The following is a 17,274-nucleotide window of genomic DNA, read 5'->3' on the forward strand; positions in this document are numbered from 1 at the left end:
ACTGCAGAAAGACACCTTTATACCTGGGGTCAAATTCCTTTTTAACTTCTGCCTCCAAAAATGTTCATTTTCGTCAGGGGGATGTTGTTGCTGTGCACTGAATAATCAAGCCATGTTTGAAGTCACTGGCCAGCAGTGATTTGGCAGATCTTGAGTGAGGAGAAATACCCCACACGTCGTACTCCAACACACACACACACAGACACACACACCTGAGGAGGACAGAGCTTTATTGAATTTGAGTGCAAGGCAATTTCCAAACAGCAAGGCACGATGTCAGGTGTGTTTGCTACTCACTGTTATTTTCTGTTCTCGCAGTCTCGATCGACCCACACACTAAAATAAATATTATAATGTCCCTCTGAACTTCAGAGTTGCATATTTTACTTAGATTTTGCAGTGAATAACTTTTATTTCTTCTAGAATTTAAGAAAAACACATCATTTTCAGTCTTTTTTTTCTCCCTACAGACTTTTACTATCATAAATGGATCCATTGTGCCTTTAAATTAAATATATATTGTCATATTATTATGAAAATAAGATTTTATATCTCATTATGACCACTTACCAATTACTCCCCTGCACCAGTATTCATTGACAAAATCAGTGATAAAATATCCTCAGTGAGCTCAGAATCAGAACGTTTTCTGTGTTCTGTGAGGGGAAAATTGCTGTTTTTGTCAATGGACGCTGGTGTGGCGCAGTCAGTGGTTTTAAACTTTAGTCTAACAACACGGTAAAGTGAATATATTCATCAGCTAGAGTACACTTATGATATTGTAGATTCTAAAACTAGTAACTAGTCCTATACTTACTAGTTATCAACTAGTAAGTATGAGCATTCCATACAACCACACTTCAACATCCAGAACTATCCCTTTAACTTGAAAGGTTCTTGGTGAAAATGTTTAATTTTAGCTTAATCTTTCTCAACTTTTTGTTTCACGTCCATAGTTTAGTTTTTTTTTGGCATAAATAAACAGCAAAATGCCTGCCACATATTTCCCATGTCTGCGAAGCCCAGACGTTTGAGATGGGGGGAAAAACTGTGTGACAACATTTAGCAATGTTAAATTACTGGTCAGCCACTGTCCCCCGTGTTCTCTCAGCTGTAATCATACACTAGGCTCTGGGTATATACAGACCAAAATGTGCGCCAGTCTACACTTAGATGACTGAGAGCACCTCCTATGCACAGTTAAATCTGGGTGAACTGAGAACGGGTCCCATAGGGTACATAATTCTACATATGGGGGGCGGTTGATCTTGCTTTCTAATCAGGAGGTATTGTGGGTAAAAATGTGGCTCGGAAAAATTTCCTGAAAGAAACGCTTCAGAAAGAAGAGTTCATGGTGCAACTGGAAATATGTACATGTATATGTACATGTATATGTATATGTATATGTATATGTATATGTATATGTATATGTATATGTATATGTATATCATTATGAAAACACCCCAACTTGAATTGTATGATGGATTCAACGTTTTTCACAAAAACCCTTTAACAAAAGGCTCACCTAATAAGTGATTTGCCAGCTGAATTCTGGGATACCATAAGAATATATTCAGCGCTTTATCTCACAGCCTTTTGAGACATGGAAATTGAAGTTGGTGTTGATTGTAAATCGGTCAAACTGCGCACCAAAGTCCATCCAGAAAACCAGGAGCTGCTGTTCTACTGATGTCCCGTTTAGTCAGTTTGTGTCACTGAGGTTAATCTGAACGAAAGAAAAAAAGAACTGAGGTCCCAAAATAACATATTTGAACTTACTGTTGGAGGCAGCAGTTGATCAACAACTCATCTGTGCCTGGATGTAAAATCACTGATTATCTGTGTGGGAGAATAAGTGGTTTACAAAGTGAGACAAACTTCAGTTTTCTCCTGGAAAAGGTTGTCTGACAGTGGATATTATAACATATTCTTAAGATGACATACACTATATATGGTGTAGGCTTTATTACAGGAGCCTTTTGTTTAATTGCATAAGTCATTTTTTCTTGGTGTCCCCACTGGCAGTAACGTTTTCACTGAGAGTTTACCCGTCTGTCTCCTGAGGGTTTAGATGCAGCATGTGCACTCAGCATCATCAAATAGGTCCTTTTTAGTGTAAAGGCCTAAATCCGCCTGTTTCCACAAACTCATGTGATGCAGCACAGGAACTCTCTCTCTCTCCTACATCTTCTGTTCACATAGAGGAGCTGACGTGTTTGTCGCGGTAAGATTTGCCACCTCCTAATCCTCCTGTCCTGAGGAGAGAGACTGGGTGTCTGTCCGTCAGTGTGTGGGAGGACTAACGAGTTCTTGTCTCTGTGCCAGAGGAGAACGTGAGAGAGCCACGAAATGTGTCAGCGACGGGAAACTGGCAGACTGGGAGGAACAAGGGAGAGTAGATGAGAGGACAGAAGAAGGGAAGAGGGAGGGTCGTGTTTTGGTTCTGCTGCATCACAGTTATTTATCCCACTGCCTTGGCGTGCTGCGCGTTTCGTTTGAACGCCACTGCAGTTCTTTGATGCCTCTTCAGACTGGAGTGACCATAAACAGCTGTGTTTTATTTCCTGACCTCATTAACTGGCTGCTGTGTCCATTAGCTGACACTTTCAGCTTCTGTTGTCTGGAAATCAACACTTTGTTTTTGATCTTTTGAGCCTTCATCCTTAGGGATGGATGGTTCTCACAGCCACACTGGGTCTTCCTCAACAAGACCCCCTTTTGAACCATGATATTTAATTATTTAGTAACGCACTTTTTTCTTAATTTTTCTTACACTCGCAAATGTGACACCTGCCGACTGATGCTGGTCATCTGTGCTGATTTGATTCTTTCTCTACGCAGGTGTAACCTGACCCTGCAAGTTCAGAAAACATACGTTTAGTTCCATCTCAAATCAAATTTGTAAATGATACTTGTAGGATGTCCCCCACTGAAATCTCTGCCAGTTGCTTTGCTGGATTTTCTTTGGTGTTTTCTTAAACCATCAGCACCAACAGTGGGTCCTCTTGCTCAGCTGCCATTATACAAATTAGTTTTTCTGTGAACAACATCACTCACAAATGTAGCTCAGCTCTTCTCTCTTCTGTGGTCCTGAGGTGTTTCCTGGTCAAATGGGATATACAGTATGTAGTTTTTTCTCCAACCAGTTCTTGGTCAACCAGATTGTAATCCCAAGAAAACAATTGGAATTCACCCAGACTGATAAGATATCTGATCTGGCTCCTTCTGAAGAAGAAGAAGCAGCAACAGCTCAACTCTGGCCGATGAAAGAAAGAATATAACTAGGCAATTCCAGAAGATGGCAGTAATACAACATTATGGATGCAAGCTGTCATGTAACACCATAGAAGAAGAAAGTCCTCATCCTGTCTGAAAACGAGCCCAACCAATCCATCCATCCATCCATCCATTTTCTACCGATTTATCCTCCACAGGAGGGTCGCGGAGGGTGCTGTGCCAATCTCAGCTGACATAGGGCGATAGGTAGGGTCACACTCTGGACAGTTAGCCAGCAACAACCATTCACTCTCACATTCACACCCACGGTCAATTTGTGGGAGGAAGAAAACCCATGCACACACTTGGAGAACATGCAAACTCCGTGCAGAAAGGACCTTATTCCAACCGGGGCTCAAACCTGTGTCTTCTTGCTGCAAAAGCAAGCGTGCGAAGCACTGCACCAACCATGAGGCTCATTTCATAAACGTATGACAAAATCACTGGACCACTGAATTTGTGTTGTCAACTGATGTTCACGTTTAGTGAAGGTTGTGTTTTTATGGACATACAGAATTTGACTGTAAATCACCTTTTTTAAGCGGTATAACCAGCTTCTACGCTGTATGTCGTTCATACCCTTCAGCTTGTTTCTTCTTTCATCACTCAGCCCACTTCTCCGCCGATTCCCAGGTGTCTCCTTGTCCATCGTGTCCTCCATTCACTGAGGTCTCGTTCCTCCTCGGTGCTCTTCATCTTTTCTCATCGCTCCAGGTTTCTCTCTCTGCTCTGCTACTGTACCCAGTGAGAGGGCCATGGTCTCAGCAGCTTCCTGTCTCACAAAAGACCCCTCTGTTTCCCCCCTCTCTGTTTCCTCCGCTGCCACCCCACCCCCTTCCTCAACACCCCTGTGGTACATTCCCTCCCTCTCCCCTGGTGCATTCCTCACTGACCTCGGGCCAGCTGAGGAGTCCCTCTGTCCGCCAGCTCTGTGCGAGTGGAGCCTTCACTGACCTGTGGAAGCAGATGCTGCTTCTAGTTCGTCAGGGACGTACATATTGGGCTTCAGGACACAGTATACTACGAAGAAAAACTGTTTCTGCTAATATTTCAGCGTGGATTTACACTGGAGAATTGACCTTTAAAAAGAATTTCCATGTTTAGACAAAATAATTATCCTCCATCCATCGTTAATATTGCCAGTCTCATGTTGTGCTGGTGTACTTACCTGTCTATTATTATCTATCTGATTCATGTTGATCAGTAAATGTAACCGCAGGTCATCGCAGTGTAAAAAAAGCAGTTGAGCGGATGGTGTGAAAACCGTTCCTCCTCACTTCTTTGTACGGGGTCAGCTGGTCGAGGTCGAGCAAGGTGTCACTCTTATGGGAAAATGACCCACCTGACCTTCACCTCGACCTCACAGCATCCCTTGGACTAGTCCGGGTTTACAGTCGGGCTTTGTTTCCCTCCATCCTTTCACCGTTCAAGCAGCTGAATACTTTCAATGCTTCACATACTTGCTGCTTCTCCTCTTTCATCACAACACAGGTCGTTTCTCATTCAGAATCTTCTTTCCTGAAATGCTCCCTGATCCTGGTGGAGCTGATGAGGAGCTCTTGTGTTTGTATTTCAAAAATACCTCGGTCTCTCTTTTTTCTTAAATTAATCGGTGTCTAAAATGGAGGAAAACGAGAATGTCGTCATAACGACTTAAAGCAACGCTATGCAACTTTTGTTTACCTTAAAGTAGCAACTCTTTGATGCGTCACTGACTTGTAACAGGGAGAACGGAGCCTCTTACATTCCCACTCTGCACCTGCCTGAACCTCTGTCCTTAGAACGAGGAGATGTGAAATGAAATCTGGATGAAAACTTGAACATAGAAACTGATTTCAGTCACTTAACAAAACGCTCAACATTTAACAGCATCTTCTTGTCTTTATCTTACAGATAAGTGGCCCAGTTTCTGTTTTCTTTTACCAGTGTGTGACTTTACTATAAATTTTTTTGTAAGGGTGCACGTAGCTTCAAATCGGAAACTGAGAGATGACAACAGCACCGAGTTGACCGTGTTCCTGGGCTAGGCATCGTCAGCCAGTTTGTCATTTTGCTTCTGCTTTGCGTGATGGAAATCCAACTTTCAACTCCAACTGATACCTGAGGGCCAATTGAGGAACCCAACATTGGACTGAGGGCGGCCAAAGGAAATAAACCAGAAAGAAATCCCATTTGTAATCATTTTAATGACCAGATTACAGTTCTATAGTTTACACTTACTGGTCTGTATCCAGTAATGTCCAATAAACATTTAACAAGCTTAGCTCCTGGATTAAAACTATCAACTGCAGGCCACACTTTGAGAACCAATGCCTTAAAAGCCTCTATGAAGCAGTCAGAAGATGCTGACTGTCACTGAGACACACAGCATAACATGGGATATTTTGCCAACACATGGTTTTAATTCCTGTGACCTTCATTTTTCCATTTTTTAAACCTTTACACATTTGTTGTTGTACAGAAACGTGTGACTGGAGGCTACTGTGCTGTGCTGTGCTGACAGCTGTTCTGTTGAGGTGACTTCATTTGTGGAAAAAGCTGCGGCTCTAAAGACACAAATATGTTAAAGTCACTCAGGTCCCACCCTGTGTTTTAGTCAGTGGGTCACTTAGACATCCCTCCATCCATCCCTCCATCCCTTCCTCCATGGATCCATCGTTTCCCTCCCCGCCTGTTTTTTTTCTCTCTGGAATCTCCATGTGTAAATACCTTTTGATCCCTCCTCTCTCTCGCTCTCCCTCCCTCCCCTCACCTAAGTCCACGCTCCATCTTTATCAATGGCTCTCATTCATTCCTTCTTTGCTTCTGCATGCCTGTGTACCCCCTCTTTCTATTCATTCCTGTGATTTTTTTAGTTTTTGCCTGTACCTTTCCACAGCCCTGCCCTCCACTCTCCTTCTCTACTCTGTTTAGCAGCAGCAGCAGTTTCCTCAGACCTCTTTGCCTTTTCTATCTCTCTCCTTCATCTTTGACTGTATTTCATTTAGATGTAGAAGTGGTTATTTTAGGTTCAGTATTCAGCAGCACTTATGAGAAAAAAAGGTATTCCAATTACTCATCAGAACACTAATTACCATTACAATTTTTATTATTTGTTAAAATAAAATGTCCACCAAATGCGTAATCTGGAGAAGATAAAACTTGGTCTTCAGAATCAGAAGAGTACATAAACCTGCATACACACAGCAAGTTTGATCATATGTGGGTGATCACCTACTCCTGACAAAACAATAATATTGATCCATTACTGTAGACAAGAAGTTGCTAACAGAAGGACAAACTTACAGATAAAGTCATGCTGATGAAAATAGAACATTCATGGAAGTAATAATAATAACAGATAAGGACAGACAGACTGCAGATTATTTATTTATTGTTTTTGTACTGTTTGTATTATGTATATTTTATATTTATATTGGTATTAATTCAGTGCAGAATTTGACAGAGTGTAATATAAAATACATGAAGCAGGAAGTTGCTGAAGAGACTAAAATATAAACGTTCAATTGCACAGTTGCCCTTTTCTGTTCAGAATTCAGTATTAATATACAAAGACACAACACTACTGTGGTTATGCTGTAAATGGTTGTTGGATGGATATTTTCATCTTTTTTCTACTACATTTTTACTGCATGGTTCAGTGTAGTCTTTCTTTTACCCTCTTTCTGGTTCTTGCTATGTCTTTGCAATAGCCTTTTATTATTGCAGCCATTATGTTCCATCTGGGCAAATTACCTTCTAACAGTGAGTAATTGTGCTAAATTGAGCAAATCTTGGAGCTCACCTACAGCCATATTTAACTCGGAGAGGTTAGGAAGCTGCCTCCAAACTCTCAGGAAATAATTGCTAAGCGTCGAAAGCCAGTCGTGAAACACGTGCACACGCAAGAAATGCTGAGGATGAGAGAGAAGAGAACACACACTCTGCATTTTCTTTAGTTTAATCAGATATCAAAAGACAAGTATATGCACACACACACACACACACTCTTATACATCAGTAGGCACGCAAACTTGAGAGTTGGTGAACACTCACCCCACACAGAAAAACACACCCACTTCTGTGTACCCTTGCTGTACCTCCACCCTCCCTCACTCTGCCCCTTCGTCACCCCTTGTCCTCCCTCCTCCTCTCCTGCCTATTTCGAGATATGTGGTTAACTGGGTGTGTTCGGTGGCTGGATTCAAAATCACACAACCGTTCTCTGTCTAAAGTCCCTGTTGTGTGTTTTTTTTTATTTACCTGGTTTTGCACACCTCCGGCAGCTCCACCGAGCAGATTCATCACACATGGATTCGCACATTAGCTTTGACCCCATTGTTAGTGCAGAGACAATCAGTCCACTCCCTTTTCCGTTTCCTCCCAGTCCATCCCTCGCTCTGATCTATTTCAGTTGTGTTGTGGCTAGCAGGGTGTGTGTGCGTGTGTGTGTGTGTGTGTGTGTGTGTGTGTGTGTGTGTGTGTGTGTGTGTGTGTGTGTGTGTGTGTGTGTGTGTGTGTGTGTGTGTGTGTGTGTGTGTGTGTGTGTGTGTGTGTGTGCGTTTGCAGCCCAACCCAGTAAAGTACAGACTTTTCAGGGAAGTCAGCAATATAATATGGGCGCTTTATAGTAATTACAAGGTTCTTCTTTTGGAAATAGCACTCGGAGAGCGCTGCCCACAGGCAACTATATAACTGAGTCCGTCTCCAAGAGCTAATGCCATCCCTCATGCTTCCATTGACCCACATGTTTCCACAGCTGACCACCGTATCAGCTGGATACCAGTCACGCTTTGACATTACACCCAGTTGAGATTCCAGAGCCGTCTGACCGGACTGAGACCCAGTGCTCAGTTTGGTGGGTGGCCATGTCTGATGGAGCCGTCCCACAGGGAAACCTTGTGGTCTCTGGCTTCGTGAATCGCCCACTAAATTAAAAGGTTTTATTAATTCAAATATGGCTGGCATTGAAAGTTAATTGGAGGGCGAATGGAAGCACCTGTCTGCTGCTTCTGTCAGGTTATCTCACCCTGTCACATGGGCCTCGTTCCGCTCGTCTGACTGTGATTGGTGGTCATGTGGGCAGCTCCTGTTCTCTGGAATTTGTGGTACCTCCATAATGTGGAGGACGCTCGGCAGATAGGGTAAATTAAACTGTTGCTGTAGCAACTTTGGTTTATGTCGACAACACGTCAACACTGGACCAGATGACATTTTAAAGCCAAAGTCACCACATGTTATAGAAACATGGTCATATTTGAGACCTGCATTTTTTAAAATTTAAGACAAAAATGAATTATGTACATGAGAAATGTGTGTCCAAATGTTTTAATGCGTTTTCTCCAGTTTGAATCCACATCCAGTCACATGAGCCACAGTGACGAGCGTCTCACCAAAGCAAGCACAAGCAACCACGGGTATGTACCTGCTGATGCACCTGTTGTTAACCTGGTTTCAGTCACACACACATGTTCATTGAACCTTTATTTAACATATTAAAATATCACCATGGCATCATTAAGTCAAGTAAAAGTAAAAAACAAATGCATATTCTGTGTTGTTAGCTTCTTAAATGAGAAAATGTTTCTTTGCTCCTATGTTTGGTTTATGGGGGGGAAAAAGAAGGTATTTGGGAAACACTGATCCTCATTTTCTTCACAACCAATCAAGTTATCGAGAGAACAATCGTGAGATTAATCAGTGATGAAAATAACCATGGGTTTGCGGTCATTAACAACTGAATTCAGCCATGAAAATCTTAAAGCATCAATTACCTTTTTGAAGAAGGGGAATTATATGTGTAGCAGAATTCTTTTACAAGAATTATGAGTATTATACGGTCAGAAAAATACACTTTAAAATGAATTAAACCCAGGTCAATAAGAATGTAAGGTGAATTTATATGTGATAAAAGTCTAAAACATCAAGAAAACCATTCAAATGCATGCAGATAGTATCCAGATATTCAGTTACCATCCTTAAATATTAATATTTGTGGGTTTTTTTAACAAAAATTGTTGACACACACACACACACACACGTACAAACATATATAACTGATTTCTTCTGGGGTGTGTTTTTTTTTACAGCCTGCGGCATCTACTTTCAGAGCACAAGAATGTTAAAACCAAATAGAAAAAAATAAAACACTTGGTCCACTGTGTCCAGAAAGACAAACATGAGAAGCCAGAGCTGCCTCACTGAGGGAGAATTTCCTGGACGATCTGATTCGGTACAAAGGCCCACGCAGTGTGGAGCTACGGTTTGTGCAAATTCTGTTTATATTGTTTATTCTGAGTGTTACTAAATAAAAATGCATCAGTATTTGCATTAGCTCTGATCTCTTCAGCTTTTCTGCACCTCTGTTTTTCTTCCTCACAAACATAAATATCTATATTTTGCCTTTGGTTTCCATGCAGTAACTATAAAAACTTCCCCGGCCTTCTTGTCCGTATGATCCCTGATGGATAATTGCTGCTCAGTTGATGGTTTCACCGAATGATCACACAACAGCCGCTCCTTCTCATTCTCCCGACATCAAAGCGCAGCGCTGTAGTTTCTTATGAGAGAGCAGTGCACTGTTCGTCTTCTGGCAGCCTCACATGCAAACTCAAAGACATTATCACCACTGAACACAACCTAAACCATGGCCGTCATAACCGAAGCGTGTCCCTTTATTCTTCGTCTGGAATTTAGCATCTTATAGACCTCCTATCATCTTCTGAGCACAGAGAGAATCGTTAAAATCAGCCAGGATCAACAGAAAATCTGTTGCTACATATCCATACTGACTCTAATGTTGTATAAAGTTCAGTGGACTTCAACTAAAGTACACGATTTTATGTCATTTTATGTCCTAAATTTTTTAAAAATATATATATTTGATGATATTGCATCAAAACAATTGCACATATTTAGTGTGTGAACGTTTCCTGTGCAGAAAAATCCCTGGATAACGACACTTATTTTTAAATATCCTTATGCAAATTATATATTTTTGTCACTTTCATTTTAAACTAATGCATTGCTGTCCCATTTGCTGCTGCAAAAACAACCATTCTTTATTTCTTAATGGTGCATAAGTCCATAAGTATATTTGTGTAAGTGTATATTTACTTCAAGGTGAAAATTGTTTGGTTTTCTTAGCCTTAGATTTAGCTTTTTATACGTACTTTAGGTAAGGGCCTTGCTTTAGAGAGGCAGCCATGTTTCTACAGCAGCTCACCTTGCAAAGAAAGAAGAAAGACATTCTTTCTGGTCTGTAAAGGCCACCGTAGTTCCTTGACCACCACAGTGTGGGCCACAGCCCCCTGGTGAGCTGTGAAGGTACTGCATGTGCGCTGCAAGGGATTAAACTAATAGAAAGGTTTTATTATTTATTATGTATTTATATATAAGATTCCTCTACCATAAAAAATATTTATGGCTAGTTAAAGTTAAACTTGCTAGTTGTTAGTTGAAACAACTTCAATCAGCTTTAACTGATAATTATTATAATAATAATAAGGTTTTAATAATAACAATCACATGTATATATTTTTTATAAGGACCTTTCTCAGTTTCCTTCCTTCTTAAGTGCATTAAACTAATTTAAACTTATTCAAATGAACCAAACTCACAGTTCAGCTGTAATTTTCCATTCGTTTATAAGAACAAATGATATGTAATTTAAGTTTAAGGTCGGCTGCAGATTTACAGCAATAAAATCGGCTGAGACATGCTTCAAGTTGGAAAATAATTCTTAAGGAATGCTAGATCTTCCTGAAATTAGCTGTCGAGTCGCTGTGGTAACAGAAATGTTTAGTTTTTAGTGTTTATTTGTGCCAGTTTGTTCATGGCAATACAATTCATAACACTACAACTCTGTCTAAATAGGAGCACTAGCCTAAAACTCTACTCACTCTTTTTTTTTTAAATATGAAGAAATAGTAGCTTTATTTCTCCTGGTAACTTTGACATAATAGCCTGTGAGTCTGATCTGTTAAAGCTCCACTGTGTAAGATTTTTTCATTTGACAGAAATGGAACATAAAACAATTATTCAATAACGCAGAATGAGCCTTTTGGACCACCATGTTTTCAATGGACATACTAAACTAATGTTCAGTTTTAATTTGTAACTGAATACGTTTGGAAAGAAAGGGGGCGATAAGAGATACTCAGCTGCAATGTGCAACTTCACCAATAGGGGTCGCAAAATCCTTCACTCTTTACCTTGAATACAAATCTTGTTAAAAATCACCTGGACTCTGCAGTTCTGCAATACACTAAAATGTTTGTCATTTTAAGGCGTATTTAAAAATCGTACCTGTAATTTGTTTCTTTCAACTTAAAGGTGCATTATGTAATAAATCTAAAGCAACTGGCCATAAAATCCTCCTAATATGTCACAGAGACTCAGGAATAATGTTCATATAACAAACTGAACTCACCAACAACAACAGAACAGACAAAATATTTGCATTAAAAAAAATATTTTGCAGACTGCAAATCATGTTTATGTTTTGAAATCATGTTTTGGCATGTGGCGCCACCTACCGCCGTCGACCAATCATTGCAGTCATTAGATTCTCAGCTGCCGAGCAACCACGGGTTGCCAGTTACGTCAGAAAACGAAACCTAAAAGACCTCGGTATTTTGAATTTGAATGTAGTTACCGTTTTTGGCCCCATTCTTACATATGGCGCCTTTAACACAGTCTCATAAATAATCACCTGCCTCTTGTCGTGGAGTTAATATAAGGTAAAGAAAGGTGTTTAATTTGCACTCATCTTACAGTTCTGCTCAGCCCTTTGAAAGAATGATAGTAAAAGGAGTAGTCAGAATACAGAGAATGAGGCCTAGATGAGGAGGGGGTAGCGAGAAAGCGTGAGCAGTATAGAGGGAACGTCAACAGGTGATTATGGTTAATTACTGCTTTCTGGATGTGAAGTCTGCGTTCAAAGAAAGTGACTTACCATGCTATGTGTGTGTGTGTGTGTGTGTGTGTGTGTGTGTGTGTGTGTGTGTGTGTGTGTGGAGAGCAGAAACATTTACGAGGCAGACGTCGGGGGGCACAGGGGACACGACTGATGCTACTAAGTGTTTACGACAGGTGAGGATATGAAAGCAACTTTGAAATCATGAAAGGAGTGTGATCTCTGTGAAATTACTGCTGCAAATGTTATGTCTCGCTGCCGGGGTTTGAGAACTCTCAAATATGCACAGACGGTGGTTTCAGAACTGAGACTAGACCTCATGTGATGTATATAGTTCACTTTAAATTCCACGCATGATAAAACATCACATACGCACTTCACATATACAGTAAAGAGGACAAAATATCAAAATACTGCTGTGACACTGCAAATGTCTTTATAGTTGGACTAATAATGGAAGAGAATTTTACTTTTATAAACCTATGAAATAGTTGTAGAACCAGGATTCTAACCGACTTTTAATTGTATTTTTTTTGTAATATGCTGCCCCTCCGGTCGCCAACGTCACCTAAGTCCATCTAGGATCTTGAGTCGTCATCTTGCTCCCTGTCTCCTCATACATTTCTAGGCCAAAATTCAACCATTCAGGTATCAAAATGTTCAGCTTCTTGACATTTAAGCTCTTTTAAGCGACGGATGATTCATCTTGAACTATTGAACACTTTAAATCAGGATATATGCGATGTCATTGTTTTATCCTGTTTTATCCAATTCACAAATCAGTTTTACTAATCCCTTTCTCTTTCTCTCCCCCTCGTCCATGTGCACCTGAGCTGATGCTGCAAAACAAGACCACGTGGGTCTGACCAATCAGAACAGGAGCGGCGATCCAGGGTATTTGATGAAAGGGGGCGTGGTGAGTGGAGCGGACAGAACTTTGATTGGCTGACTTAACTCTCACTCTGCTGCTGCTGCTGCTGTTGCTCAGCTCGGTACCTGAACGATAGTTTTTACTTTGAGCCTTTAATGTAGCAGATACTAAGACGAATAAGAAGACGTGAGAAGAATAGAAAAGGCGAAGATATCTAATCCGTTTTTTATCGGAGACATAAATGTTACCCTGACAACAGTGGATAAGTAAGAAATCCGAACTTTTTAACTCAAAGTTTAAAAGAAAGATGTGTGTGTGTGTGTGTGTGTGTGTGTGTGTGTGTGTGTGTGTGTGTGTGTGTGTGTGTGTGTGTGTGTGTGTGTGTGCGTGTGCTGACATATTTGTTCAAGCTTATCATTAAAAACTTAAAGACGCCCCTACACACAACGTAGATCTGCGTGCTCAAAAGGCACAATTACGCACGCCCCCTCCACTGCCATCCACTCTCTCTCACCCTTTCTCGCTCTCTCTCTCTCTCTCTCTCTCATCACACGCACACACATACACACATGCTCTCACTCTTCGTGGGAGAAAGTAAAGAAGGGGAGAGGGAAAGAGAGAGAAGGGAGAGAGAGCGTGATTCCAGGTCTCTCTCTGCGGCTCTCTCCACTTTGGGTACTCGTACCCATTCGGACTCAATGGGGCTTTAGCACAAAGGGGTTCAACGTTAAAATAAAGGATATTTATTCACCCCAAACCCCTCTATGTGTTTAGGTTTTGTGCATTAACCTAGTCCGACTCATTACGGAAAAGAGAGAGGTAAAGACGTCTCCAGACGCGCCGTCTGCTTTGTCCGTGACCTCTAAGAAAGTTCAGTCGGGATCCTGTCGTCGGCTGACTTTCTGTGAGAGGATAAAACTTCCACCATCTCCAACATTTACAGCACAACCCGGCCGCTGAACTGCTGCAGAACTATGGATATTGGAGCTTGTCCTTTCCGGAAGAAACGGAGACCATGGCGCGTGGACTTCTCATCCTTCGCCTTGGTGACGGTGGCGCTCGTTGTGTGCCAAACGACCGTGGTTAGAGCAGGTAAGACGTTTTCTCTTATCTATAGTTGTGATGTTTGTTGTGTGTTTTTTTAAATCGTGCTCAGCAGGTCATCGCCACCTCAGGTCTCCAAACAATTCTTATTCTTTCCTCTCAGTTTCGATTGCGTAATGTGCGCATCCACGGAACATGTGTCTTAGCAGCAGGTTGATATAGTTATGTATTGTAATGTTATTCAGAGAAAATAGAAGGCAGTCAATTGAATTAAAGTTTTTGGACGCTGCGTCTTTAATTGTATATCTCTTTAGTAGAATGACTAGTGTTGTTTTTAAGCATATTATCTGTGACTCTTTTGAGTCTAATAAGTTTAAACTTAATTTTGTCTTGTCCGATAATGGATGTAATCGGAGGAGAGTTCCACGGGAAGCATTTTGTCTATATATAACAACAGATACACGTATTTACGTTTCCTTAAAGACGTATTGTCACTTCGTTGAACGCATTCATTCCTTGACTGTCTCGCTCTCTCCGTCAGCTGACAGCTGTCAACAGATGTTGAGATTAGACGCTGAGCTCAAACAGCTCAACTATCCAGATTATTTCTTCTTGGCCTAATGTTGACTGATGCATGTGATCATTATTCAGAGTTCCGTTTAAATGTGACGTTCATATTACGCACGTCTGTGCTGGGCATCCACCTACAGAGGGTTTGTGAGTTACGACTGCGCTGAAAGAATCAGATTTTAGTCGTTTATAGTATACATTTTTATGTGTGTGTGAAGTAGTGTGTTGGTTTGTATATACAGGGAGTGAATGAGGTTGGTTGTGTGTTTACCAGTTCAGCCTGTGCATCCGTCACTGCCTCTGGCTGCTGCTGAGGGAGGAGGAATTTCTGCATCCACTTTTGATATAACAATAAGAGGAAAAACTGGGTTTCTATTCTAATAAAATGCCATGTGTGTGGGTTTTAATAACGGAAACAAAGCTGAGGATATTTATTCACTATTTCATTTAGAATCACACTTTTACTCAGCTTTTATTGTAAGAATTTTAAAAACTCACCTGCACTAATATAATGTACGCGCTGCAGTTCCCTTACGCACCGCTAGTGGCGTGGATTTAATTTTGGATGGCTTTTTACACAGAGAATCCATTGATTCACCTGAGTCCACATCAGTTCAGATGTGACTGAAGACTTTTGATACAGACTAGCACCGAAGTAAAGTCCTGAGCATTAAATTCAATAAAATGCAAATACTTTTTAAAAGGTTGATGAGTGAGTTCGGTTTGTTTTAAGATTGTTGGAGCCTTTTTTTATTCTTCTTCTGGCTCAGTCAAATGATGCCGATTTTAAACAGAATCATAAATAAACCGTTTTTGTTGACGTATTTTTGCAGATGAACGTATTTATTCATGTTTGTGGACAGACGTGAGTGGATCTTTACTCTTTACTGCAGTTTTAAGCACCCTCATAACCTGCCCCCTCTGTTGTATCCTTTGGCCCCGGAGTCGAATCCACGTCCCCGTCTTGTCCCGTGTGTATTTTGGAGGCGGAAGCCTGAGACATTTTTTCTGCTTTCTATGAATAGGTTATTATAGAGCACAGGGATGTGGCAGTGAAAGCGGCCAGTGTGTGTGTGTGTGTGTGTGTGTGTGTGTGTGTGTTAATGTGCGCTTTGTACACTTGTGTTTGTGTATATAAATGTGTTTTTTTCTCCACTTCAGTTCAGGGTGTGGAAATGTAACACACATCCGTGTGTGTGTGTGTGTTGTGTGTGTGTGTGTGTGTGTGTGTGTGTGTGTGTGTGTGTGTGTGTGTGTGTGTGTGTGTGTGTGTGTGTGTGTGTGTGTGTGTGTGTGTGTGTGTGTGGCAGCTCGGCTCATCTTATATTTGCTGTGCGCGCGCAGGTGCCCATTTACTTGTAGATTTACTTTAGTTTTTAAATCACATGACGTGAAGAGTGACGCACGTAAAACCCTCCTCTCTCACCTGGAGGTGCGTGCTCTGCGTTCTCGTGCACGTTGCGTCCTGCATCCCTATAGCGTGCGCGTCATGACGCATTCCCGTGCGCAATGGGGTACAGAGGCACTGGATGAGGCAGTCTGTAACAGCGCCCCACACAGGCAGAGAGAGAGAGACACACACTGATTCAGAGGACAACGTGGTCAGAGTCTTTCACCTTTATTCTCTGTTCAGTGGAAATACGAAGAGGAGGAGGACAGAAGTAGCAGAGAGCAGCAGGGGAAAGTGAGCATCAGCATCAGCAGTAACCATAGTAACATTAGCAGTGATAGTAGCTGCAGCAGCACAGAGGCATGAAAGGCCACTTTTGTTCAGAAGAGAAAAATCAGAGGGTAATATTTTCTTGACATGGATGTTCCTCCTCAAGCTCAACTCAAAGCAGAGCTTTCATCAAAGAGCAGTCTGTCACATAACATAACCTTTCTCTCTCTCTCTGCTGGTGAATGGACCTTCTGTGTCTGACAGCTCATTCCTCTGACTGTATGGAAGTGTGCAGAATTTTAGGCTTCTGTCATTCACACGTCTGAAAGCTGTAACGTGTCCCCTCCATTTCCCTTTGCCTCGTCGTCGTTTCCCATGAGCCATCGAGGCTCTGCTGATCAGAATCAGAATATTGACTATAGCTGAGTTAAATTAGAGATAATGCAAACTAGTTGAAGACAAAAACAACAATAAACGATACAGGAACAATAAATCCACATCCACCTGTAATTTAAATCCTTATAGTTTTCATTCACCCCATTTAGTCCATGCTATGTTGTATTTTAACCTCGTACCTTGTATTCTGTACTCAGATTCCTCTGTTCTTGCCAGGATTAACAAACCTCAGTTATAGTTAAACCCTGCACTTAACCATGTGCAATGTAAGATTGGCACTGTGGTGGTGAAATGCATGCTGGGAGGAAGGATTGCCTGTCATGCTTTAGCTGAAGGTAACCCTCATTTCTGTTAGCATCTGATTTTTGTTCATCTGTTTACAGGCGAATATTGCTGCAGAGATGAAATGTAAATATATGAACACTATGACATTCAATTACTGAGGATTTTTGATAAATATTAATTAGTGTGAATTCGAAGTACATTAATTCAGGATTTCCTGTTTAGAATTGGCACTCCAGTATTAATGCACTTACTAGTTGTGTATCTTTTACTTCACTC

General features: G+C 41.2%; 1 protein-coding gene across 1 annotated transcript in view; it reads left to right on the top strand.

Annotated features, from left to right (window-relative positions):
• Positions 1-14,017: 14,017 nt before the first annotated feature.
• col11a2 (collagen, type XI, alpha 2) overlaps positions 14,018-17,274 on the top strand; it is a gene marked incomplete at both ends in the record, with an annotated part of 38,581 nt that continues 35,324 nt past the window's right edge. The window contains one exon of the mRNA XM_083899547.1: positions 14,018-14,135. Within this exon, the coding sequence (XP_083755673.1) occupies positions 14,018-14,135 (118 nt within the window). The remainder of the gene's footprint in view (positions 14,136-17,274) is intronic.

The sequence above is a fragment of the Microchirus variegatus genome, assembly GCF_963457635.1.
Source record: "Microchirus variegatus genome assembly, chromosome: 13".
NCBI lineage: Eukaryota > Metazoa > Chordata > Actinopteri > Pleuronectiformes > Soleidae > Microchirus > Microchirus variegatus.